The sequence below is a fragment of the Pygoscelis adeliae genome, unplaced genomic scaffold (genome assembly GCF_000699105.1).
Source record: "Pygoscelis adeliae isolate BGI_AS28 unplaced genomic scaffold, ASM69910v1 Scaffold267, whole genome shotgun sequence".
Lineage (NCBI taxonomy): Eukaryota > Metazoa > Chordata > Aves > Sphenisciformes > Spheniscidae > Pygoscelis > Pygoscelis adeliae.
The window spans coordinates 1,842,739-1,868,258 of NW_008825150.1; the positions used below are offsets into that span (position 1 = coordinate 1,842,739).

General features: G+C 39.7%; 1 protein-coding gene across 1 annotated transcript in view; it reads left to right on the forward strand.

Annotated features, from left to right (window-relative positions):
* The window catches only part of RELN (reelin), a 305,627-nt gene that overhangs the window by 79,113 nt on the left and 200,994 nt on the right, over positions 1 to 25,520 (forward strand). Inside the window, exon 4 of the mRNA XM_009328375.1 lies at positions 10,441 to 10,576. Coding sequence (XP_009326650.1) covers positions 10,441 to 10,576 — 136 coding nt within the window. The remainder of the gene's footprint in view (positions 1 to 10,440; positions 10,577 to 25,520) is intronic.

Here is a 25,520-nt window from a genome sequence, read left to right on the forward strand (position 1 = left end):
TTCTTCATGGGTACTGTTCTGCTTTCAGTGGGCAGAAATTCAGACTGCTGGGCATGCTGTTCTTCTCTTTAGTAACTGCTTAGTGAAATACTCTCAACATTATGAGAGCAATGATGTTACTGATTACATGTTGCTGATTAGTGGGGGAGATGCAGCACAAAGTTGCAACGAGTGGGATCATTGCAGTATTTAAGACAGAACAGGAGGCAAAGTGAACCATTGCTCATTTCACAAGGGAAAGGGAACAACTGCCAGACTTTGCAGTATTCCAGTTCCAGTTTTCTGTTTTGTCCTGTAGTAATCCTAAAAAAAGATGTTAAAGATGCATAAAGAATTAAAGCAACTGTTTGGGTGTTTGTAGAAAAGGAACTTTTCTTTTTTTGCCAAAAATACCACAGAAGTCTGCAAATCACAGCTGATATTTCTGCTTTGGTGATGAAAGAAAGTGTGAGAAGTGTGTAACAGGGAAACACTTTGATTTTCAGAATCCAGCTTTACAGAGTACCTGAATATGAAAACTTCTGCCTCTGTTCCCCTTGTCCCTGGCCACCAGGTCCCTGGTGACAGCGAGGTGACAACGTATGGCCAGGGTATCACCCTGGCGGGGGTCAGTCAGGCGCTGGTGGCTGACGCTGGTTTCAGCCCACCGTAACAGCTATGCTGGCTGTCACCTCTTGGCTTCCCCCCATCCCCCATCTCACTGTTGGTACACAGCACATGCCTGAGCACACGCTCACCCTCACGGGGATGCTTTAGCCCAGGCCTAAAGCCTTGTCACCACTGCCAGCCTGCCAGCCAGAGCATCCCCAGTTCAGTTCTCCTACATTATAAAAGCTGTAAATGTAATAGACTTGTGGTTACAGAGGAGGCAAATCCAGCAGGTTTTATGCTGATACATCAGAACATCTGTGGAGCGTACAGGCGGTGTACAGGACTGTGCTTCCTTCCATTACTAATGTGATCCAGACAAAGATACTAGTGGGGTTTAGCCAGAGGTGTTGAATCTCAGCATAGTTTCAAAAAAAGAACTCCTGGAGATTGGAAATTTTAATTGAAATTCCTCCATTCAACCCACAAAACCATTTTTCCTTCCCCACTTCTCCCTTACCTCTCCCACCAACTTGTTCGGTGGTTTCTCAGCTCCTTTCATCCCTTTGCAGAGGCTGAGAATGACCATGGTGCCCATTAAGCAGCTTTACTTACAGTTCTAGTTTTTATATTTACGAATCCTGAGGAATTTGTAACTCTTTCCTCAACTCCCAAAAAGGTAAACCAGTGCTCCTGTGTCACTGGTGTCAACTGCTGAAAAAATGCAAAAGTCTTCACTCCTGAACACAGTGTTACAGATACTGTAACTAGTGTTTACAAATTGCACACGTTGTAGTGGTTGGCCATGTTTAAATGTATGAAGATAAAACGATATTGTCATTGCCACAGCTGGCTTTTCCCGCGCAGATGCGTAGCTCCTGCACGCAAGCTTTCCTAAGCAGATAGGAAAGGCTTTTACGAGATGTCCCAGAGGCTCTGGGACTGGCCATGCCGCAAGTCACTTCAGTGTCCCAGCAAGGGGACATGGGGCTGCAGGAGACCTTACACAGCTCACCCGAATGCAGGCATTGCTGAGGCTGCTGTAAGCCAAGCCGTGGAGAGGGGAACAGGAGACCTGGAGCACCTCCAGGACTGCTCCTCTGGATAGAAACTGCCTCTTGTCTCCAGTTCTGGTGAGGGACACACTGTGGCTTCTGTACACAATACATGGTTTCAAGCTGACTTTCAGATCATTTGAGAGAAGGAATTGGGGAATAGGACAGAATAACTTGCATAACAACATCACTTGAAAAGAGGAAGGGTTGTCTGTAAATGATAAATACTCCATTTGGAAAAAGATTTCCACAGAAGTCCCTCTGGTTTCATTATACAGTTATCCTTATTGATTGGTTTGACTGACTTAATTTGCTTCGGAGAAAACCATCAATTTTAAAACATCAGAGTTCACCAATAATGTTGATAACAGTGATATAAAGTGTAATTAAGGACAGTGCAAGTGCAAAGAAGATACCAGGCTCTGAGTGTGTCCTTCAGTGACTGAGGCAGTGACGGCAATGCGGGCAAATGCAAAATATGACTGTGGGTGAAGGATCAAAATAGAGGAAATGCGTTATAAGGCAGACTGCTGCCATAAACCATTAAGGTCATTGAAAATAAATTAAAGAGAGACTTAGGGTTTTGTAGGTAAAGCCTTGAAGCCATTATCCCAATTAGTCATACTAGGCTATAGAAGAGCAAACAGAATATCAGGACGTGTCACCAGTGCCAGTGTAGCCAAAGAAGAGGTGTTGTCAGTATTCAAACCACTCAGCTGAGCACAGCTAGTCTGGGGTGAAGATTAGTTAATTAAAAAAAAAAAATTTGGAAGCTACTGCCTTGGAAAGCATGCTTTATAGATCCACTCAGGATGTATGCGTGTTATGAATGAGTGTTGGGCAGTTACATTTTTATTGGGCTGCGTAGTTGTTTTCTAGTTGTTGCACAGCAATGTTTCATTTGATGTTACTTGTGCCGGTAAGCAGGGAGGTTTAGTTGGTTCATGGCTCTTTTTAAGTGAGCAGGTCAGTATGGTTTTGTCAGTTAAGACTGCTGGTTTGCAGTTTCACCTGTACCAAAGCAAATTCGGGGCAATTCTAGGGGCTCCAGTGCTGCCTTGGTGAATTGTCACTGCTGTAAGGAGAAATACAATAGCAGTAAAAAAAAAAAAAAAAGTAAGTGAATGCAAACCAGGGACAGCTGCTTTTCTGCAAGAGAGTAAACCAGAATACATCGCTAAAATAGATCTATGAAAAGCTAGTAAAGAATGAAGGTATCAGCCTAACAGGTTTCTATAAAGAAAAATATAAAAGTTGCTAATATAAAACATGCTGGGGCTGTTAGGAAAGCATTTAAAATAGATTTTGGCTCAAGTCTTTGAAAAGAGATTTTTTTTCTTCTATATTTCAGCAACACAGTAGCTTATTAGCATTTTCTATTTATATTACTGCTGGTCCCTGTTTACTGTTACTAAATCTACTTGCCTTGGAGCACTTAGTACCGTGTTGCTCTCTATGGAGCACTTAGACTTCAGCTGTAAATCGTCCTCTCATCCTTCCTGACAATGGCCACCCTAAAACCACCAACATGCTGCAGACCAGGGTCTCACCACCCCCATCCCACTGACTCACGCAGCCATATCGCACATTACACGAGGGACTCATTCAGTGTCTTGGGGAATTATGCAAATGAAAGGGGATATTCTCCTCCCCATGCACCACAATTTCCATATGTGTAACTCCCGTTAGGTTTAATGAGACCGGTACTCATAAATCCCTGAGATGAAATTATACCCCTAAGTGCGTTCTAACAAAAAGCTGCTCAAAAGTTTTGATTAATAATCCCTTAAAAGTAGAACATTAAAAGAGAGATTAAGCAAAAATATATTCTCTCTTTCAGAGCAAATTTTCATAGATCTGTACATTAGGGGTTCATTCCTGCAAACCTGTGTTTCTAGTGAAGTGGTCGCTTCAGTAAGTATTCAAAAAATACGAACATAGAGCACTGTTCTTGTTAGCACCTAAATGCCCTAACCTGATCTGCTTCATACCTGGATCCCGAATTGTGAATGTAATCCAAATGTGAACTTGCAATAAATTGTTGTTTTCAGAACTATAAGGAAAACACATTTAAATTTTATATATGTAGCAAAAGGTTATAAAACCCATACTTCTTGTTCCAAGTCTGAGTCACTTCAGCACAGCGGTACCCCCACAGGAATCAGATTGCTGTATTCAGGCTCGTTTGCTCCTGACCACAAAAGGAGTTACGGATTTTAGTGTCAGACTTTATTAAGTTGTTATACACTTATCCGTTCTTTTTCTACAGTTCTTATTAGCTTGTGGATGGTATTTTTCCCAACACTGCATATGCTGAAAGGATCTATTATTTAATAATGAAGCAGTAAGAATAATAGTGAAACAAACACATGACTTCAAGAAAGGTAAAGGTAGTATATTGCTGGGTGGAAGAATGTATCTGACGGTTGTTGGTCTTTTCTTTCTTCATACTATTTAATATTTTATCAAACCATCCTGACCCTTAATTGATCACAAGGGCCACCAAGTGCTTTAGCAGTCTGTTACATTCTATCAAACGAGGTGTGTTTTTCCTGTGAAGCAAAATGAAATCATCCCCCAAAAATCAATCAGCAACAGCGTATTTTAGCTAGGTGGGCAGAGTTCACTTAGGGCCAGATTCTGCACCTTTACTTACTTTAAAAGGAACTTGCATTGGTAATTCAGTTGCCTTTAACTGGCTGCTTGCTTGAGGAGAAACTGCATGAGCTCATAACTGTACATTTGTGTTCATGTTTTAGAAATTATAGTTACCAGCTCCAGATATTTCTTTACGCCCAACAGTCCTTTTCAACACAGACTACTGCTGTTTTTCTTAAACATATATTTGGGTTTTTTTGAAAAAAAAAAAAACCAAACACACAAACAGAAAGCAACTTGATTTTCTTCCTACCACTAGTTCTCCACAGATTTTTAAGACCTACATTTCAGAGTCCTGAAGGGGGTTCAGAACAATTTAAGGATTATGCTCAAATATTCTTCCAGTAACTAAAAATAAACCATTATTTCACTCGCTGTAGCATTCAGGGAAAACACATATTTCATTTTTACGTGTGTTTACAGGTAAGGATCAAAAAGGTCCTTTAAACATCCAAAGAGATCTAGGACAAAGGGAGGTGCCCAGCTCTGAAAATGTGATCTGAAAGCTGCAGCTCCAACAGCTGTAAAATGCACATGGTGTCTATATACATTCAGTGAATAGATCTTAGCCTAAAAACTTTCTTAGGGTCTGCACTTGGATTTCTGTGAATTCAGGTCTTGCCAGCTACCTGCCCAACTGTGTCTCAGCCTCTGTTGCTCTTCAAATGACGTGGAGAGGCACCTGGCTTTCCCTTAACTTGCAGGAGAACCCTGGTTCTGCAGTGGTCCCGGAGACCTGTCCTACAGGGACTTTACTAAAAAGCCAGGCTCCTTGTCCATAGCCACCAAGCTGTATCACTTGTCCCAACACGCTTGCATCTGAGTAGTGCAGTCTTATATGCAACAAGAGAGTGGGGGGACCTCTATATACAATTAATCTTCAACTTCATAGAGGGGATGTGCTTCTGGGAAGAAGAGACTATAGGCATAAGCTCTCTGCCAAAGTGATTGCTTTAAATGATAGATTATTATAAAAAATGTGGCTACCAGCATCTCTCCATTTTGAAAAAAATGAATTGTCCTATAGCCTCTCTCAGAACAAGTCCCTGGTGCTGCATGGGAGAAGCAAGCTGCAGGCTCTGGTTCGGCCACTTTAGCATGGGATTGAGCACGGGAGGTGTATTCTGGCACAGTCCTGTTTGCATCACTCCCTGCTTTGTAACACCAGGCAGAACCGTGCTTAGCTTGTGGGTTTATGGCTCACCTTTTGAGATGCTAGGGCCTGGGTGGAGAGCGTAGGTCCCCAGCTCTGTTTCCTAAGGGAAGAGGCTGTTCCTAGGACTAGGTACTTCATTTTTATATAATGCAAAATCTAATTTGAAGGTGTGTGTTTCTGACTTAAATTTATTATCTGCTAACCAGGAATGATTACTTTCCCAAAGATCCCAGAGTGATTTGGTTACTTACAGCTTTATTTTCTTGGTATTTAATCAATATTTTATGTTTGGCATTTTGCTGACACTCGTGTATAACTTTGAAAATGGAAGCATGTAGCAGATAATCAGTTTAGAGGCAGCAAAACCAAAATGTGGTCATTCATTTTACACCTGTATTTAACATTAACCCTCTCCTTTAATATCATACTCAATTCATATAATAAATAGGAAATGGTAGACTACCTACAATCTGGTTCAGTGCTGGAAAGTCTATTGAGACTTAGCCTCGATGAAGGATTTACCAAGGACCTTGACATGCAGATGAGCTCCTTGTATAAAGTTCTGGTTTAGGAAACTGTTTTCTAAGGAGGATATATAAGGAGGATACGTCATGTTGTAATAAGGAACATTACGTAGTTACCACATGTAAGTCAGGACTACTACAGACCCACATTTCTCAGACTTAGAAAGCAGAAAATGATGTGAATCTTACTGCATTTTTCTGCACCGTTAGGTGCTTCCCAAGCTCTGCCAGTAGAAAAGATCATCTTTTGGCTTCCAGAGGCCCAGCTGGGAGAATAGTTCCCATCCTCTATAGCTCTCCCTTTTGGAGAGGCTACACAACAAGGTGAAAGTAATAAGGAGTTCAGGAACTGCACTTGTGCTTGGCCATTTATGGATGACCTAAAACAGCATCTTCACATCTCGCTTACCTTCCTGTATGCCACCTTATAAAAGAGGCAAAATATTTCCCCGCATTAGCTGCTACACCCCTACTAGTAATTCTGATTATCAATAAAATAATTTTCCACATGTAAAGGTTGAAGCTATGTATTTGTCATCTGACTTTACCTAAGATTTTCCATTCAATAATTTTTCTCTATCACTACATTTCTTGTATTCAACCTATCTCTTGAAATCTACCTCTTCACATAGAAGTTCTTTGATTCAGTGATTATAGACAGTGCATTGAATAGGGCTAAGCACATTTTAAAAAGTTTACACAATAAAAACAGCTGCTGAGTTAAGTCTTGAGAGGGACTGAGCATGTCTAGTTCCTCTCCTAGCAGTACTGTTGGCAGTTACAAAGCATGTCTGGGATTTGAATGATTATACTGAGACTCCTAAAGCCTCGGAAATTTTAGGGGATGGAGAATCTAGGAAGTGCAGATGTCTGAAACATGTCAGTATGATGAGCGCACACTGTAAAAAACAAGGGAAAAGGAGTTCAGAGAGATGCTAACGGCATCTTTGCATGTAGCACGTTTTAGAGCTGTGGATGTGCAGCTGTCACAAACCTTTGAACATTTCAGTATTCAATAAGTCACATGGAAACATTTGATTATTTGCAAAAGTGTTTATAGAGTTTTATACAGACAGATCTTAAAACCTTAAGATTATTGCTTTTGTAAACACTTGACTTGAATGTATATAGCTGCACTGGTCAAAAGGACGTGCCAGGGGATGCCTGTAGAACAATGTTGACCTGAGCCAAGTGCCTTAAACGAAGGCACGCTCTGTCTTTGAAGCTCTCTGAGGTACATACAGGATACAGTTTTGTTCTGAGAGCTGCTATGTAATCAGGCTTGTCTTATATTAATTTTATTTTTTTCAGCAGAATGTTGTTTCACATTTGTCCTTGGATTTGTTATGGAGCAAACATTCAGTCTGGGAAGCAGCCTGCCAGGTCAGAGAGGGGATGGAGGAGAAGGGAGCAGTTGCCTTCCATAGCAGGAGGCTGCAAAAAGACTGGAAGCATGATGATAACATTTTTTTATAACAATGATAACATTCTTTACAGGCAATAGTCATTGTTCTTTGTATCAATTGCATGGCTCCATTTTTGGCATTTTTATTATTTTTATGTTCACCTTTTCAGTATGAAACTTTGGGGTTTTTTTAATATCACTCTGTCACTCACTGAAGTTTCAGTACTTAATTTTTATGAAATGTTCTGAAGACTCTGAACTCCAAAATGGAGTTCATATACCCAGTAAAGGTCCAGCAGATGAGGAGTTGTTGTTTTTCTTGCAAAAATTATCACAATAAATTATTAATAAAATATAAAGATAAAATGGTGATAAAATGATAAAATTGGAATTTTGAATATTCTCTGTGCAATTCATTGACTTTTTTCTGCAAAAATTGAATGAGTTGTTTTTTCATTGTTTAGAATTTATTCTAGTCACTCTAAAGTTGTTCTTTTTTTAAAACTGTAAATCAAAGGAAAAAGAAATTCTCCACAGATGTTGTATGTGTTTGATGTATTAGACACATTTTTGCAGCCTACTGCCTGAAACCTAGGGAATTCATTAACTCACAAGTTGCTGCCAAGGAGGGAAGCGGTCACATTTCCCAAGCTGGTGTGCCTGTCCCCTGGCTGGGGGATGTGGTTAGGGCAGTCTTTGTCCTCCCTTGTATTTGGCTAGCTCTGGAGAAAGGGGGATTTCTTCAAACTGAAGGGCTGTTCCTGTTTCTCCCCTAACAGCGTCTGTTATTTAATTAACCTGATAAAGTCTGTAGCTTGCTCTGTTTCCCATTGTGCAGCCAGAGATGATGATAGATGAGAGCTGGTGCTCCACATCAGCCTCAGAGACCCCATCGCACATCACTGACGTCACTGGCTTTAGCACAAACTTCAAAGAGAGAGGGACAAGACCCACAACTTTGGGAAGGAACCTTTCACCCTCAGCAAAACAAAGCAGTTGCCTAAATACCGCTCATCCTGCGAGGGATCTCTCTGGGCAGATTTTTGGACACGTGTCTCAGCAGGGCACCACTGGATAGACTTCAGCAGTGAGACCAGGGCAGTGAGCCTGGGCACCAGTCAAGTGGGTTTCTTTGAGGATGTTAATGCCACCCCTCCCAATTAGCCAAGGAAGGCAAATAAAGACTTAAAATGGCAGTACAGCATGGCAAGAGATGGCCAAACCTCATCTGCATCTAGTGTCTTGCAATAAAAAAGAGTCAGTAAAATACCATCTCCCTGGATTTCCCTACTACTGCCCTCCAGAAAAGAGGCTCCACCCAGGGGAGCCTGAGCCTTCTCTGTGACCATCCTGACCCAACTGGAGCTAAAAGCTCAACCCATTTGAGCTGAAAGGTGTAACTGTGTGAATGATGGAAAACCTCGTGTGTATGCTTTGGGGGGGAATTAACTGAAAAACCCTGAGTGAGAAGGTTGTGGTCATTTGTAAAAGATACAGGCGTCACTGCCATCACCCACTGCCTCCTGTCATTCCTGGGATAGGTTACTTAAACTCACTGTGGCTTCATTTCTCCCCCCAAAAAATGGAAGCTGGTGTAGAATTTCATAGCCCTCAGGATAAATAACTTATATAACCCTGAGCTATAGTCTGTGATTCTCACCGGTACCTGAATGGGATTTCAGATGTTGCTTTTGATCTATAAAACGCTAAATGAGCTTATGAGACTTATGAGACCCTCCCTGCACCATGCTGCTGGCGTGGCAGTCCCTGGAGAGGCACCAGGTGGAGCAGCGTGTTTGCATCGGAAAGGATTCGTCCCCCTCCTTGATGGAAATTTCTGGCTTGCAAACTCCTTCCACCTCTGGATCAGCGAGGGGTTAAGAGAAATTGCTGGATTCACATTTCAGAAGAATTGCCATAAAAAACAGTTGTAGACAATTCTGAGAGGCAGAGATAGGTTTTATTTCTCCATTGCTGTTTGAACTGCAACAAGCAAATATAAGAAATACCCACCACTATAAACTTTCTGAGATACAATCACCTAGCAGCTAACAGTGATCTTGTTGAGCACGGAGGTACCTGCTGCCATTTCCTTTTCCTTTTGATCCTATTAGCAAAGCTTCAGCCCATGTCACTATTTTCTGAACTGAAGGTTCAATATTTGAAGTAACCTGGAACAAGGCATTTCCTTCTGATAAGTGCATTCAAAAGAAGAGTTTCAACATTTACTGTTTAATGTACTAGGATTAAAGGTGCGGTAATCCGCTCAAGTAAGATTGCCTTACTTTAAGCCTAAGGGTGTTAAACAAACAACCAAGTTTGCACTAATTTGTAGGAAAATACTGAGGGGCTGTTATAGGGGAGAAGATTGCTGTCTGATATTGTATTTTTGATAAAAAATACAGTTCTTTTGTCTAATGATGAGCTGCAGTGAATTCCAGAGGGAGGGATTAATAGATGACATTTACATTCATACATGTATTAGAGGCTGATTCAAAAAAAATCAAAGGAATGTCTACTGGTAAAACTGCTAAAGGTTGCTACTTTTATTTCAGATCAGAAGAAGAGTTCATGAATCCAAAGTCCATCTGCTTTTTTCCAAGTAGATGTGCCTGTCTACTAAAAGATAACACCTTTCTCTAAAAACTCAAGTTTGCCTATTAAAACATAGCATTTTTCCTTCTGGTTTTATTTTCTTTTAGGTCTGTAATGGGTGTAAATCAGATAATGGAATAACACTGATTTACAGCAGCTGTGATCCAGCTCCTCCTTTAAAAATGCAAATAATTCCTGTGGTATTGGTCTCATGAAGAATAACGGCAGTAAATACATGGAGCCTTGTAATAAATACGAAGTCAGCCTTGGCTCAAGCAGAGGCCAGCTCCAATATTTTCATTGGCATTAATTATAATTACTCAGTGGCATACTCTTGGTTTTTTTCACTCTGTGTTGCCATGATGAAACACATGGCAGATGTATTTCTCTGTCTGTTAGCACCTTGCAGTGAGCCATTAACATGTGTTACTGTTTATCTCCCCCACGTCTTTCTCACAGGAATTATGTCGGACCACCAGTTTGGAAACCAGTTCATGTGCAGCGTGGTCGCGTCACATGTGAGCCATCTCCCGACTACAAACCTCAGTTTTGTTTGGATTGCTCCACCTGCGGGGACAGGCTGTGTCAACTTCATGTACGTATACACGCAATGCCTATGAGAAGATAATCACTTTGGAGATAAAGAAATGATCTAACCTGCTTGCACTAGGACCTTATGGATCAAGGACTCAGTCCTGCAAAGTGTAGACTTTAATACGAAGTAAGAATATTGAGTTCTTCCTGGCTGAAGAGTTTCTGTGCATATTAGGAATTCATATTTCAAAGGATGTAAGAAGGAGATAGTGTTTTGTAACATAGCGTGCCATCAGAGAAATAATGTACAAATGCATCAAGACTAGCATTTCAGTAGAAATTGATTCCTCTTAGTAATTAATCATATCATTGATCCTTTCAGTATACAGCATGTTTGCATTGACCTGTTTTTTTATCTGTTGCATTTAATAAGAGCTAGAACATCACACAGACGTATTATTCAGATCGTAAGCATCAACATAAAATACAAGTATTCAAGAGTAGTCATACTCAAGTATTTACTGTTCCCAATAATAAACATTTTTAAGTTCTGCTTAATTCAGCTAGTTTACAACCTGGAAAAACCCAAGAGGTTATACTTACAGGTTTTTTTGTAATTTGTTTTAAAGACCTAAGTCATCATTTGATGATTTAGTGCCATATAAAGTGCCAAAACAAAATACACAGCTCAACATAAATTATTAGAATATATATTACTGTATTTTACATTAAAGTAATTTCTAATTATTTGTCCCAAAAATTTGGTAGATCATATTTGAGAGAGAAAATACACCTAGAGTGGAGTTGAAAATAGAAAATATTTCAAGTTCGACCTGTTCATAGGAAAGAAGCCAGACTGCTCCCTAATTAAATAAGTGAATGGTTGCAACATTTCAGTGTGAGACCTTTTCTGCGTTCCTGTGACTGTCCTGTTTGCCAAAACAAATTTTTCTCTTGAGTATTATTCCCTTTCTGTCTATACTGGGAAGCTGCAGGTAAGTGCCCCACATAGTCAAGTTGTTTTACTGTTTAACATGTTGCAAAAAATGAGCGACTTACTTCTTTGAGAACATAGGTTGCTGATTGTGAACACAGTACCTGTTGATAGACTGATCTGTGTCTTTGATATTCCCCTTTTCCGACACAATGCACATTTTTTTTGCCTATACTGTTACAGTACATTACTTATTAGCTGCAATGACAACATCAAAACATTTTTATTTCTAGCTCTCTTTTTCTTCTAAACATCTAACAGTAAATTGGGAAAAAAAATAGTTTTGATGAGTGGTAACTAACTTCTGAGAATGTATTTGTTTCTCATTAACTTCTACAATGTACCAGAGAAGCTGTTTACAATATTTAAGATTCCCATTCACTGTTTGACAAAAGTCAAATCTGATGAAATATTTGAGGAAATACTGTCACTGTTTTACTTAAATTCTGTGTCAGAAAGGTTAACCTCATAAAATAGTTGTATATACCTTGAGGAAATCTGTCAATTATGTTTTTTCTGTGGAAAATCTGTGAATTTTATACTTCCTTTAATTCCCCTCTAAAAATAGTTTCCTTTGTTAATCAAGTTGTAGCAGCTAAATTTTGTTCCTTGAGCTGCCTGAGAAAAATGAGATATGAGATGTACATCTTCTCTGCATACTCTTGCTTACTCCCTTTCTTTCTCAGATTTTTGTTTTTCCTGGTATTCAAGAAATAATTGTTGGTCCTAGCTTGCACAGTGACTGTGAATGTATTTATTTATATGAGATGTGACCCTCCATTGCGAGTTTTGAGGTCAGTTTATGAACAGTTATTCATTTTCCTGTGACTGATTTCTTTTTTTGTCCGTGGTTTTGTATTGGGTTCTTTTTGTTCATGTTTGTCATTGTTGAAGAAGAGCAGACGAATAGCTCTATAGAAATACAAATACTACTATGACTGCTGAATCCCATTTAAGTGAAATTAAAGGGACATTTTCTAAGGCCTGCCTATCTTGAAATCAATGGGAGGTTCATCATTGGCTTCAGTGGAAACAGAGTTAGGTCAGCACTGAACAGTTTTGGAAATCCAACCGGTAATTCCCTGTTTGTGTAAGCCATAATGTGCATTAGCACCTCTTCACAAATGGTGTTGTTCGCACTGTGTTAGTAAAGTCCTTAGCCATGCTGCAGTGTGCAGAACATACATAGCAGAAATCTGAATTTATTCTTGACTATGTAATTTGCAGCATGGATGTACACCTATGTATGTCAGCAGTCCAGGTGCAGAGATGCCAAAACTGTCTTTCCTTGCTATGCATGAAACTGGCAGGGCTGAGAGGTCTGGTCCTGCACTGATGAGCCCAGCAATGCAGCTGCTCCCAGGGTCCCTGGCCCAGGTGTTCATCAGTCTCAGGGGCTTTACAGACTGCCTCACCCCATGGTATAAGGATGCTCCATGGGTGATACTCATTTGTCTGAGGATGAGCAAAACGGTGCAGTTTATATCAGTTTGGTGTCCTGTAGGACAAATTCAGACAAGAGTGGAAAGGCTCAGCTTCTCTGAAGTGGGTGTTTACTCCAGGATCACACTTGGCTGCAGGACTTCTGGGGAAATGGGATCATCAGTTGAAGGAAATGAAGGGAAGAGGAATATGTTTTACCTCTAATCCTCCTCCTCATTTTTTCTTCAGCTTCCCACACTTTCTTGCCTCAGCTGTTGTTTCCCCTGCCTACTAAATCACAAGTTGCTGTAAACAAAGCTATTTTTTTTGGTGCAGTGTTAGTCTGCCTGCCTTCAGGATTTCCAGAGAGTTGGCTATACCTTGTTCATCTCCGTTTACTCCTCTACAGCAAGTAATTACCTTAAACAAGATTTTTTTAACACTTAAGCCTAACTAGGGTGTTTACTCCAGGATCACACTTGGCTGCAGGACTTCTGGGGAAATGGGATCATCAGTTGAAGGAAATGGGGAGAAGAGGAATATGTTTTACCTCTAATCCTCCTCATTTTTTCTTCAGCTTCCCACACTTTCTTGCCTCAGCTGTTGTTTCCCCTGCCTACTAAATCACAAGTTGCTGTAAACAAAGCTATTTTTTTTGGTGCAGTGTTAGTCTGCCTGCCTTCAGGATTTCCAGAGAGTTGGCTATACCTTGTTCATCTCCGTTTACTCCTCTACAGCAAGTAATTACCTTAAACAAGATTTTTTTAACACTTAAGCCTAACTACCAATCTAGTTTAAATTTATTTTCAGTTTAATTTAACATAAATTAAAAATATTTACAAAAGGTAGCTGAATTTATAGACTCTGTCAACAGTGCAACAGAGATAAAAGCTTCCTACACTGTTACCAATATGTCTGTGATTCAAGTCAGCTCATTAGTCTTTGACCTCTCTGGGGATGGATAATAAGGTTACTAATTAGCACCAGCTTTGGTGGTGCAATTTTTGCAGTGTTGATACCTCTCCCTGGACACTTTTCAGGAGGAACTGGACAAAGGTCACCAGGAAGATCTCCCACAGGACACTGCAAGGCTAGCTTTTATTAACTGCTTATACTATTGACCTGCTCATGCTTCCACTGGGAGCATGGACATGACACAGGGAAGTCATGACCCTATAGATGTCATGGGCAAAATTCCCTTTCACTTCATCCATGTCTTTTGGTGTGCTCTTCCAGAGCTCAATCCTGAAAAAGGCTGAACCCATAAGAAACAAGATTTGTGTGGTCATGCTGTCAGTCCGTCCTCCCCCGTAGCTCTTGTACCCATTGGTAACCAAACAAACATGACAAAGGGGTTGGAATGTCAAGTTACTAAGTTTCATAAAAATCAGCAGCCAGGTAGAGCATTTATACCAGTAAATTTGGGCATTCCCAGCAACAGTCCTGCCTGCTACAACATGATGGTCTATAAACTGCCAGAAATTTTTCTGGAATAAATTTGGCAGTTTCCAGCTACCAGCCCACCATGCATTTCCCAGGCATGGCTAAGGAGGATAGCTCCTGGCCACGTTTAGTTTATTAGCACAGCCAGCCATGGACACCCGAAGTATTGCTGCTGCTGCTGTGCGAAAGGAGAGTAGCAAATCTTTCATCTTCTGGGACGAGGGGAACTGGGAATGCTCTGGGGAGGGACGTGAGGCTTTGTCCCACAGGGAGCTTATTCATAGGGATGGGAGATGCAGTGATGCAGCAAACTGGGATTCTCACCTCGTACAGCAGCTTGCCAGCACAACACTCAGTTTCTTTCCTTCCCTGCTGGAAGATTCCTCATCTCTATGATTTGATGTCATCCAGTTATTGATATTGCACACAGCGCTGTGTCACTGCTGAATCTGAATATAATTTTGCCTGATGGAGCCATGCATCTTTCCTTGGCTTGGCATTTCACTCAGCAAGCTCCCTCCCCAGTTTCACTGGGGCAAGGGATGGTGCAGAGCCCTGTGCTCCCTGGGGGAAGGCTGCTGGCGCCAACCTGCTTCTATGCAACATCAGGCAATAGTCATTTTTTCACACTGACCGTGTGTGAACTGTTGCTTATTCTCTTTCTTTTTTGTCCAAGTATCTTATTATGGTTAATAAATAAATATTTAGAAGCACCCTTTTATAAAATACCCTTCTAACAGAAAAACAGAAAGCCATTGGTGTCCCTGTAGTACATCTCAGTGTAGTCCCTCAGTATTCTTTCACCATTGATACATCAAGATGAACTGAGGAAATAAAAGCTAAAATTCATTATTTATTGCAGAATAGTTTTCTTAGCAGTAACTTAGGACTGTTTTAAACAAGTGTTGAGCACCAGGAGCTCCTAAGCAAATTGCCAGGATCTGTAAATGCTGTTTACCACCAAAAAATAACAGGTCCTCCTTTACACTAATGCGTTGTTTCTCTGATTGTGTGCAAATATTTAAAACATTATCTTCATAATCCTTCAGCTAGGTTTCACTGTTTGTAATTTCTTCTCTAAGCTCACACTAACCTAGTTAAAGCTCAGACTGTTAGAGGGACGATAATGGCTGTTAGGCAGGGTGGCACACTAGGTTACATCTAAGGTTGTTAATCCTGTTTTTTTATAGATGGCTTAATTCACCAGTTTGTAAAAGTGATAAAGCTGACCTAAATTGCAAAAGCATGTTGTGTTTTGACCGTCAGCATGGTTTATTGCAGAAGTTCCAGCTATAGAATAGGTTGCTATAGAAATTACTTTGGAAAATAAGTGTTTTTCTTATATAGCCATTTTTGCTACTCATTGAACAGGTATCTTACAATTCTGATTGTGTCTATTCATATATTCACTATAACCTCTATTAATAGTGGACAGATTTCAACATATATTTATCAGTTTGCAAGATTTTAATTCTGCACAGTATAATTATTTAGATATTTTCTGATCATTAAAACATTATTTAAAAGCTACCTACCAAAGCTGGGCTGGACATCTGTAACGCTGTCTGAGTCTGTAGGCAGTGTCTAATAATCCATGTAAGAGATGCGACGCATCACAACAGATCTTAAAATTCTGTACATTGAGAACTCTTTGAAAGTACTAAAAGGCCCAATTGTATATTATTTGACACCTAATTAGCACAGCTTATGGTGCAAACGGCTAAAAGGGAACAGGAATAGCTGTGGTGGTGTCCCCCTATGAAGACAAAGATAAGAGAGCTGTGGTTGCTGAGGCAGGGCACTGGCACATCACTTCTCCCGAAGCAGGAGCAACTGGTTCCCAGCACAGCTCCTGGAAAAAGTTTGGGACTGAATGCTGAGGCAGACAGCTGAATGTTTGAAAGAAACTTGGAAGAAACTTTCAAGAAAGGAGATGTGTTTTTCCCATAATCACCTAAAGGTACAACTCCTTTCTGGGAAATTTGAAGTACCCTGTTCCAGAACTGGTCTTTTCATGCCCATGTGTTTAAGCCTGTTTCTAGAAACTGGCAACTGTGTTAATGTATGAACTTGAAATATCATGCTGTACAAACACTACAGAACATAAAGACTGTGATTGAGAGGCTTGGTTACCTATTTAAAACATTTATAGAAAACCCATGATAAGAATTATGGAAATATTGAATAAACATCCAAGAAGATTACATAGTATGCTATATTAGTCTTCCAGCCAGGGTGGGAAAGGGCTATATTGTCTGAAGGAACCACATTCCCCTGGTAAACCACATAGCTAAACTGTAATTTAAGATGCTGTTTACTGTTGTTTTTCATTTGTTTGAAAGAAATACAGAGGAATATCTTCAAGATTAAGTAGACAATTTTGTTCAGTCTATACACAATGATAATACACACAAATATTAAAACTGGAAACTAAACAGAAAACAGCAAATATCAAAACTAAGGTCCCTTAGGTCCCTTCTATTTATATATAATCACTCAACTCTTAATTATATGGTCGTATAAGTCTTTATCCCTCATGTTCTTATGATGAAACAGAATTGTACAATGAAATAAATTGTTGTTCATAGCATCCTAGTTGGTGATTTGCAATCTTTGCAATCGGTTGAAGAGTGTGTCATAACGCACATGGAGACCTTAATGTACAGGCAGCCTTGGCTTTGGGGTTCTGTGGAGCACCAGCTCCCTGCTTCAGTTAGGTGCTGCTCTTCTCTTCCTAGTCTTTATTGCAAGGTAAGAGTGAAACCGGATATTTCTTACTACTCTTTTGGTACTGGTGTGGACTCTGTTTGAGACTTGGTTTGTACAGGCACCAAATAAGATAACAGTCCTTGTTTACAGTCAGGGTAGTTCTGACATTAACCCAGTGTTGCAGTTGTTTTCTTTTTCTGTATTATTTATAACTTATGCCTTGTGGAAAAAAATAAATCATCAGTAATTGTTCCTTGTTGGTGTGCCAGTTTAGTGGAACTATGAAGAAAAATTACTCCTTTGCTTGGTTTTCCACTTCCCTGGGTAGAGGCATTGTTGTACCGTCAATCAGCATTATGTGTAACATTCTGAAAATCACGAGCCAATATTTGATTCATATCTTGGCTCTGCTCTCATGTCCTATTTTGATGTGGTGCCCAGATTACCTCCTTCATCCTCTGTGTTTGTTAATTTTCCAGTGAAATGCAAACACCGTGCATGGAATCATTGTGGCTCCTCTAAGTATGACCCCAAGCAACCTAGACTCAACTGACTGTGCAGAATTAGATTTAGCTTGCCTATTGGTTTTGTCTTAGTTTTGTCTATTTTGTGTGGTGGTAAAGCAGAGATGACCAACGAGGAATTCTGGGTGTTTTCAGAAACTTTGTTAGCAGAAGATGGTAGCACAAAGTGTACTGTGATGAGGGAATATTCAGAAGTGTTCAGAGCAATGGAGGAAAACTATGAGGAAGGATGGAAGCTGGTTGCACCTGATTTTCCACTCCTCAACGGGATTTTAAGTTGGTTTCAACTGGAGATAGGATATGCAGATATCTTCAGGTAGATATTTATGTGTGAGCTATGTGTCTGTAACTCCCTTGAGAGTTAATGGGGGGGCAATTTGGTTCCATAGACATCTAGGGCCTGACATTCAGTTCTGCATCTAGAGAGAGGTACCTGCAGGTCCTGAAGGTCTCTGTAGCTCTACTAGTTTCCTTAGGACATTCCAAATTATTTCAGATATAGCTAGGCAGCTGAATCAAGCCCTAGGACTCCACTGACCAAAATGCATCACTAGCTACCTAGTCCCCATGTAGACCTTTATATAGGCACCTATTTTAAGCTTTTTTAAATCTGGATCTGAATCCCACCCAGACAGATGCAGCTGCCTAAACATAAGCACCTTATGCCAAATCACGAAAATAAATTTTTCATCCCCACCACCCTCAGCAGTCAGTAGCTTTGTCTGTGTCAAGAATTTCCAATGAGTGGGCTGCTCAACAGTTGAAATCCACTGAAGGGTATGAATAAAAAAGGTGACTTCGTAAAGTTCATAAAATATTGCATTTTTCCTTTTTTCTTGGAGGTAAAACCTAAACCTGTTGTCTAATATTCTCTTAGATGTCTGATACGCGTTCTAAAAGCCCACTTTAATGAGAGGAATGTTCAGTTTTTAATATTTTCTCCAAGTTTGCAGACAACTGGCCATTTGCTATTTTAGGCTCCTCATGCAAGAAAAGCAGAACCAACAAACCCAGGAAGAATGGGTATGTGAACATTTATTAAAAATAAAAGCACATGAAAATTCTATTGATAAGTTAGTTGGATTTAATTCAAAAGATGAGCAAAAAGCATAAAATGCTACTTTCGTCAACATTGTGTAATGCCAGAATAGAAAATGCAAGATGATACAGTATTAGGACAGTTTCTTTTCTGTGTATGATAAAAATTTAATATATCACGTACTTGTAATGTATGATAGCAGAAGGCAGCTCAATATAGCCTTTGGCTACTCTGTTAAGATTTTGGCGTGGTTCCATATAAGATTTGGCACCTCCTGCATGGAATAAAATGAAATTCAGTCATTTTCTACTAGTATTATCTAAATAATAAAACAATCATAGTGAGAATTACTTCCCTTCTTACAAATGTTCATTTGGCAATTCTAGAAGAAGAGATTAGGTTTTACTTTCTTCCCTTTCTGAGCAATGTACTCATTATTTCTGTGCATGAGAACATCGATTCACAATCTGCAGTACAGTTATCAGTAGTTGTGTTTAAAATTCTCTCTTGAACTTTGTTTTTCTCTCTCTGAAATTTAACCTCAGGGTTATTTTTCAGAGCATATTTTAGTTCATCAACAACATTGTCCTGGTTTCGGCAGGGGTAGAGTTAATTTCCTTCCTAGTAGCTGGTACAGTGCTGTGTTTTGGATTTAGGGTGAGAACAATGTTGATAACACATCGATGTTTGAGTTGTTGCTGGGTAGTGTTTATACTAGTCAAGGACTTTCCAGCTTCCCATGCTCTACCGACTGAGAAGGCTGGAGGTGCACAAGAAGCTGGGAGGGGGCACAGCCAGGACAGCTGACCCAAACTGGCCAAAGGGACATTCCATACCATGTGACGTCATGCTCAGTATATAAAGCTGGGGGAAGAAGAAGGAAGGGGGGGACGTTTGGAGTGCTGCCGTTTGTCTTCCCAAGTAACTGTTACACGTGATGGAGCCCTGCTTTCCTGGAGATGGCTGAACACCTGCCTGCCGGTGGGAAGTAGTGAATTAATTCCTTTGTTTTGCTTTGCTTGCGTGCGCGGCTTTTGCTTTACCTATTAAACTGTTTTTATCTCAATCCACGAGTTTTCTCACTTCTACTCTTCTGATTCTCTCCCCCATCCCACTGGGGGGGGGGGAGCGAGCGAGCGGCTGCGGGGTGCTCAGTTGCCAACTGAGGTTAAACCACGACAAACATAAATCTTTTTTTCATTCAAAGAGGTGCTTTGTCTTCCCCTTGTCCCAAGATGGCTTAATTTTGAACACATGACTAGACTATAAAATATATTACACACACTCCAACAGTTTGCTTCCACTAGGAGGTTTTCCTGTGTAATGGAGGAATTGAATGAAATATCTTTTGGCTGCTAATAATTGATCAGTAACAAACCTTTCAAAATGACATCCTAGAAGAAGTATGCTTAATGAAATATGCACGAAACAGGTTTTGTGAATGCTTTTGGAAATGTTGGTTATATGAAGAGTAAGCAATAAACATGCATGGAATGATTCTGTAGGGGTAAACATATAGTGCATAAGAACACTGGTACAAGCAAAGGCAGAGGACAATCATAAGAGATGTTCTAGGAAGCTAAATTTCAGTACTGCAGACAAGCCTGTACAACTGGACATTGTGTCTGCATGGAAGCCCTTTGTAGCTCTGGAATGTCCCCCTGGTTGACTGAGAGAGTCTGATCTTTTCAGTGCTGTCTCTCAAGTGGATAATACAACAAGTGTCCAGTGCATGAATGAGTTTGAGATAAGTGTATTGTCTGAATACTTCTTTGGGAAGCATTTGATTTCTTGCAAGGGACTATTAGTAAATAACTTTGTGAAGAGCTCAATACTGCAGGATGCTGAGCACTGGCCTTGATCCAGCAGAGCAATCATGCGTGTCCATGCTGTCATCAAAGGCACAGACAACACTTTTTGTATTTTTCAAAATTCATGCCTTCAGATTACTTGGTTGAAATTTTTCTTTGTGTACACAGCCAAGGACGTATAAGGATGCTCTGTCCATATTCTCAGTTCACACAAGTTAACTTACTTTTCTCGCCTTGTTTGTTTGGATGAACTTTAATAGAGCGATCTACAAAGTAGTATGTAGATGTGCAGTAATGTTCAGCAAGACTTCATGTATGTGTATAAAATGTGAAAACTTGGATATGATGAATGTGAAGATCCAATAAGACAAAAAAAAATTCTCCCTTTCTCTATAATACGATGGTCTCCTTGCATCTAGTTCTAGCAAAAGTTTAAAAACAAGAAAGAAAGCAACCTTATACTTGAAGATGTAAAAAACATTAGGTCAGCTTTTGCTGCCCACATGCTGGGAAAATTTGGATTTGAGTATTCAGAATGACTATGACCTCAAACTAGCTGACAGAGTGAACTTTAAAACATCTCTCATAATTATTGTTTAAACTGTGCTTAACAATAGGGTGTATCCCTTCTTTCTCAGTTTGAGAAACTCAAATCTATTATTAATATTTAGATAATTTTCCCTGTGGATATAGAATGAAATATAATTCCATCTGTTTAAAATTATAAATTATAAAATATTGTAATAGTATTATATATAAAACATTATTACAGAATAAATAATAAAATATAATAATCCTCTATAACCTCAGTATATACATTATACAAATGTCATCAGAATGGAATTGCACTAGGAAAATATTTGGTAGTATCTGTCCTTATCTGATTGTTTTACAGTACTCACAAATGACAGTTAATTCTTCTGTTGTCATTCAGAATACAAACATTGCTTATATACAGTGGTCTGTATATGATCATATTGTGATCTAGATATGTTCATGAACTCTGTCCTCCAGAGCTAAAGACCCCTGAGGTTAAGAGAGCTCCAAAGCTTGCAGAGGTTTCTAACGCAATCATTATTTGGCAGATAAAAGAGAAAATATATAGAGGTAAATGAAATAGTTAATAATAATTCCCTTGCTTTGTTTTTCTTCCATTCTTGACATTAGAGATGTTTAAACCAGAATCTTTTAATAGCTCTCTCCCTTTTTCTCCACTGTCTTGCACTATTTGTCCTCTTGAAAAATAGGAGTAATTCCTGAATGACTCCTGAATGGGAGACTCATTCCTGAATCCAGTGCGGCACGTCTGTCTTGTCTCCTTTTCTCTTATGGCCTGGAATATACCCTTTTTGAAAATCCCCTTGATAAGTGGCACCATCATCAGCATCATCAGATGCACACAGCCATCCCCCAGGTGAGCACCCCCTTTCCTCTACCATGGCAGTGTGGTTCTTTTGGGCAGTAGCCCGCATGGGGTCCATCTGTGTGATGAGACAGCCATCAGATTTTAACGGGTGTCTATTGCTAGCCTGTACAGCAATGCATTGGAAAATTCTGTCCAGTGTGGAAGTAAAAGAGGTAATCTGAAAGACATGTACAGCATTAACTTTCAGAATTAATAAATGGTGCGTCCATTTCCCAAGTCATCATATCTGCCTTAATAGCCCTGTTAAAAGGCCGGGATGGCAGTATTAAAGTGTTAAATTACTTGCATCTTACTAGGTGTGATTACTTAGACTGTGGCTGTGACGTATCGGTGGGCCTGTGAGCTGTTCGCGGCAGGAACAGCACCACAGAAGGAGATTTTCGTCCAGCCAACTTCTGCACATCGGCTGCTCAGCAGTTCCTGGTGGGCAGCAGCTCAGTCATGGGAGCAGAAGTCTCAGACAGGTATCAGGCTGGCACCTGCTCTCATAATGATGACATCGTGATGTTGTAATGGTGGATGCCATAATGATGACATAATGATGGGGTCATCATCATAGCAGCTCTCAGTGAGAGTTCTGTTCCATTCTATTGTGATACAGAAGTTATCACCTAGGAGAAGGCTTGTAGATTCTACACTAATTCAAATAATAAATTTCATTTTAAGAGCAAATTATTGAAGTATTTCACATGCCATTTTCTGGCTCTTGTTGCTGATTAATGGCTGTTCTCATAACATATATTTTACAGATACAATACCACCGCAACATTATGAAATAGGGTTTTCCCAACATGGCATTTTTTTCCTTATTGCTCTCGACTGGCTTGGATCTTTTAGTTCTTATTAGAAATGTAACAAATATAACATTTTCTCTTATAGCCTTCTAAATATCCCTCTTAGCTCAAAATAAGCTCTTTAGCCCAAGTAGTAATGTACATTTACTTGAGACATTTTCTGTGAAAAATGCATTTTTGAAGTCTTAAACAGTAAGCAGCTCTCCAGCAATCTCTATGATTTCCCACCCAAGTAGGGAAGAGTTTAAAACAGCAAGTTTGAAGAAATGAATAATGGAAGAAAGTCAATCTCTTTGTATTTTTTTTTTCAGTACTTCACTAGTTTGAGGTCAAATTTTGCCCACATATGACACATCAGTTGCAGTCAGGAACCAAAAACATGCTCCATAAACTCACCCAGCTCCTATCAGCATTAGTGTTTATGCAAAGGATTATAACTGATATGAACAAATTACTTTGCAGAACCTACTTACACATTCAAAGAGCAATGTCCTAAACGTCCTAAAATACAAAAGATAAACAGTAGAAACACTGCCAATCAATATCACAGACTGTTTTGCAAAGCAGTGAAGATGGTAGGGCCATAATTTGAACGATGGTTTTAACAAGCAAATAGAGAATATGGATGGTGAGTTAAGCTGCACAAAGCCTTTCTTCTAAATCCAGATGTAGGCATTAACTCGCATATTTGAGATGGCATGCTTATTTGCTAAGTGCAAAGATGGTTAGAAAAAGGCTTTCCTGACTGAGGATAAAAGCTGGAGTACTCTTTAATTTTGGTTACTGCCAAGCTTATTTCAACAACAACAATAGTTATTTGGCTCCATACCAAAAAGTGGCAATACAGTACTTACATGTCTATGGATCAAAATTAGATGAAAAATTGCTGTTTCTCATCTCCAAAGCCATTTGCCGCACATTTTATAGGCCTCAAGATGCCTTTTGTAATATGTGATAACAGAGCCAACTGAAGCATCTGCCTGGGAAGAGATTACTTTAATTATGGACTCAATGTCCTATTTTCTGCAAGTGTTCCCCAGAGAATTTCTTACTGCTGGATGAGAGGTGTTATGATGCACATTAAAACCTACAAGTCAAACAAAAGAGGTTGTAAAAGTGAGACAAGGACACCCATAAAGTCTCCAGTCTTGTATTCGGTGGCTAAAAAAATAACCCTGAATTCTGTGATGATAACTTTTTAATTAATTTAACACCTGTTAAGATAAATTTCCAATAATGTAAAGAAAAAATGAATGTTAAAAAACTTACTCTTTTTTCCTAATCCTATTATGTTGTAAATTGATCTAAGTCATTAAAATACTCATGTTTTCTTTTTAATTTTTTCAACATTTTACAGTAGTAGTTACTAATGATGTAATGTGAAAAATGCAGCTAAGAGGTTTCTTGTTAGCTTCTATTTTTGTAACATGCAAAGTTTATCATTAAGAATTCATTTGCTTTCCGCTGTAGTATCATTGATCACAATTAACTCACTTGATATTAAAGTGGATGTGCTGTATGCTCCTATAGAAATTCTGTGTAAATCACCATTGATTTAGCACAGTTTAATGACTACTTAAAATATTTGTCATTCTCTCTTTATCAATTAGAAGAAAGACTAGAGATCTTCATTAGCAGCTGTTGCAATGATGAGCTAAAAGTTTTTCTTTACACAAAATATGATGGAGGAGCTGTAAAGATGGCTTGAAGATGCTGTGACAGCATGTGAGGTACTGGGAAACTTCCCTAAAATTTGTAAGATTGCCAAAATTAAAAAGGGAAAATGACATCTCCAGAAGATACTGAAATTTAAAAAAAACCCAAAACTATTTGAAGTGCATTTAAATCAGAGGGTCAGATCCAATAGCATTTGGAAGTACTGCCTCTTTGATCCTGTACAACTATTAGAAAGGTTTATTCTCTTAAAACAGTGGTGTGAAAGCAATGCTCATCCTCTATAAATAACATCAACTAACATTAGGGATTTTTCAGTTTGCTGATTTTACAGTAACTGTCTTTACTGAAGCAAAACCAGGTCTGAAAAGGATGTTACATAGTCAGTATTTCCCTGTTTGAGTCAAGGTAGTATGGAGAGTTCATAGGTTAGCAAATGGAAGAATTTAGCTAGCCATGCAGCTTCCAGCCCCAGGAGGAGCTCCTCTTCTGGGGGAACTGAGCGTGTCGGGTAGGGGTCACACGTGTCTCTTCTTCATGGTTTCCAACGCCATTTCAGGTGCCTGGGGAATACCTGCCCCAAGCTTGATCTCTGTTGTCACGTAGCCTGAGCTTGTAAACCTTGTCACAGCATGACGTGCTGGTGCATGTGGCTCGGAGATACCTGATCTGCATCTGTGGGATTGAATTTGGGTTTGGAGGTGGTAGCGCCTGTTCTGTCTGGGCTGTGCATATGCTCATTAACTCACACCATGTAAGCTTTAGCTAGTGGATGGAGAAAGCTGAAATACTGAAGATGGCTTTTCGTGGAGCCATCCTCGCTAGGAGGAGCTGGAGCTCAGCTCTCTGCTGTGTACGACATGGCATGACGTCCTGAAGTCTGTGGGCTGGAACAGGTACCTGTGCAGAGACGCATGGACTCCAGCCCCATGGAAGAATTAAGGATTGAAACTCAGATCCCTTGTCTATCTGCTAGGCTCTTCCTTGTTATTTTTTTCTGACTCCTTCCTCTGGCTTTAAGAAGCTGCGCACTGCCAGGGTTTAACGTAAGGTTTTAGCTTATAAGTGAATGGGAAAAGCCCTGCTCTATGAAGAGAAATCCTTGGACCAATGTGGGAACTGAGTCAATATTGACCATTTCTAGGCTCCCTGCTTTGCCTTTTGGTCTG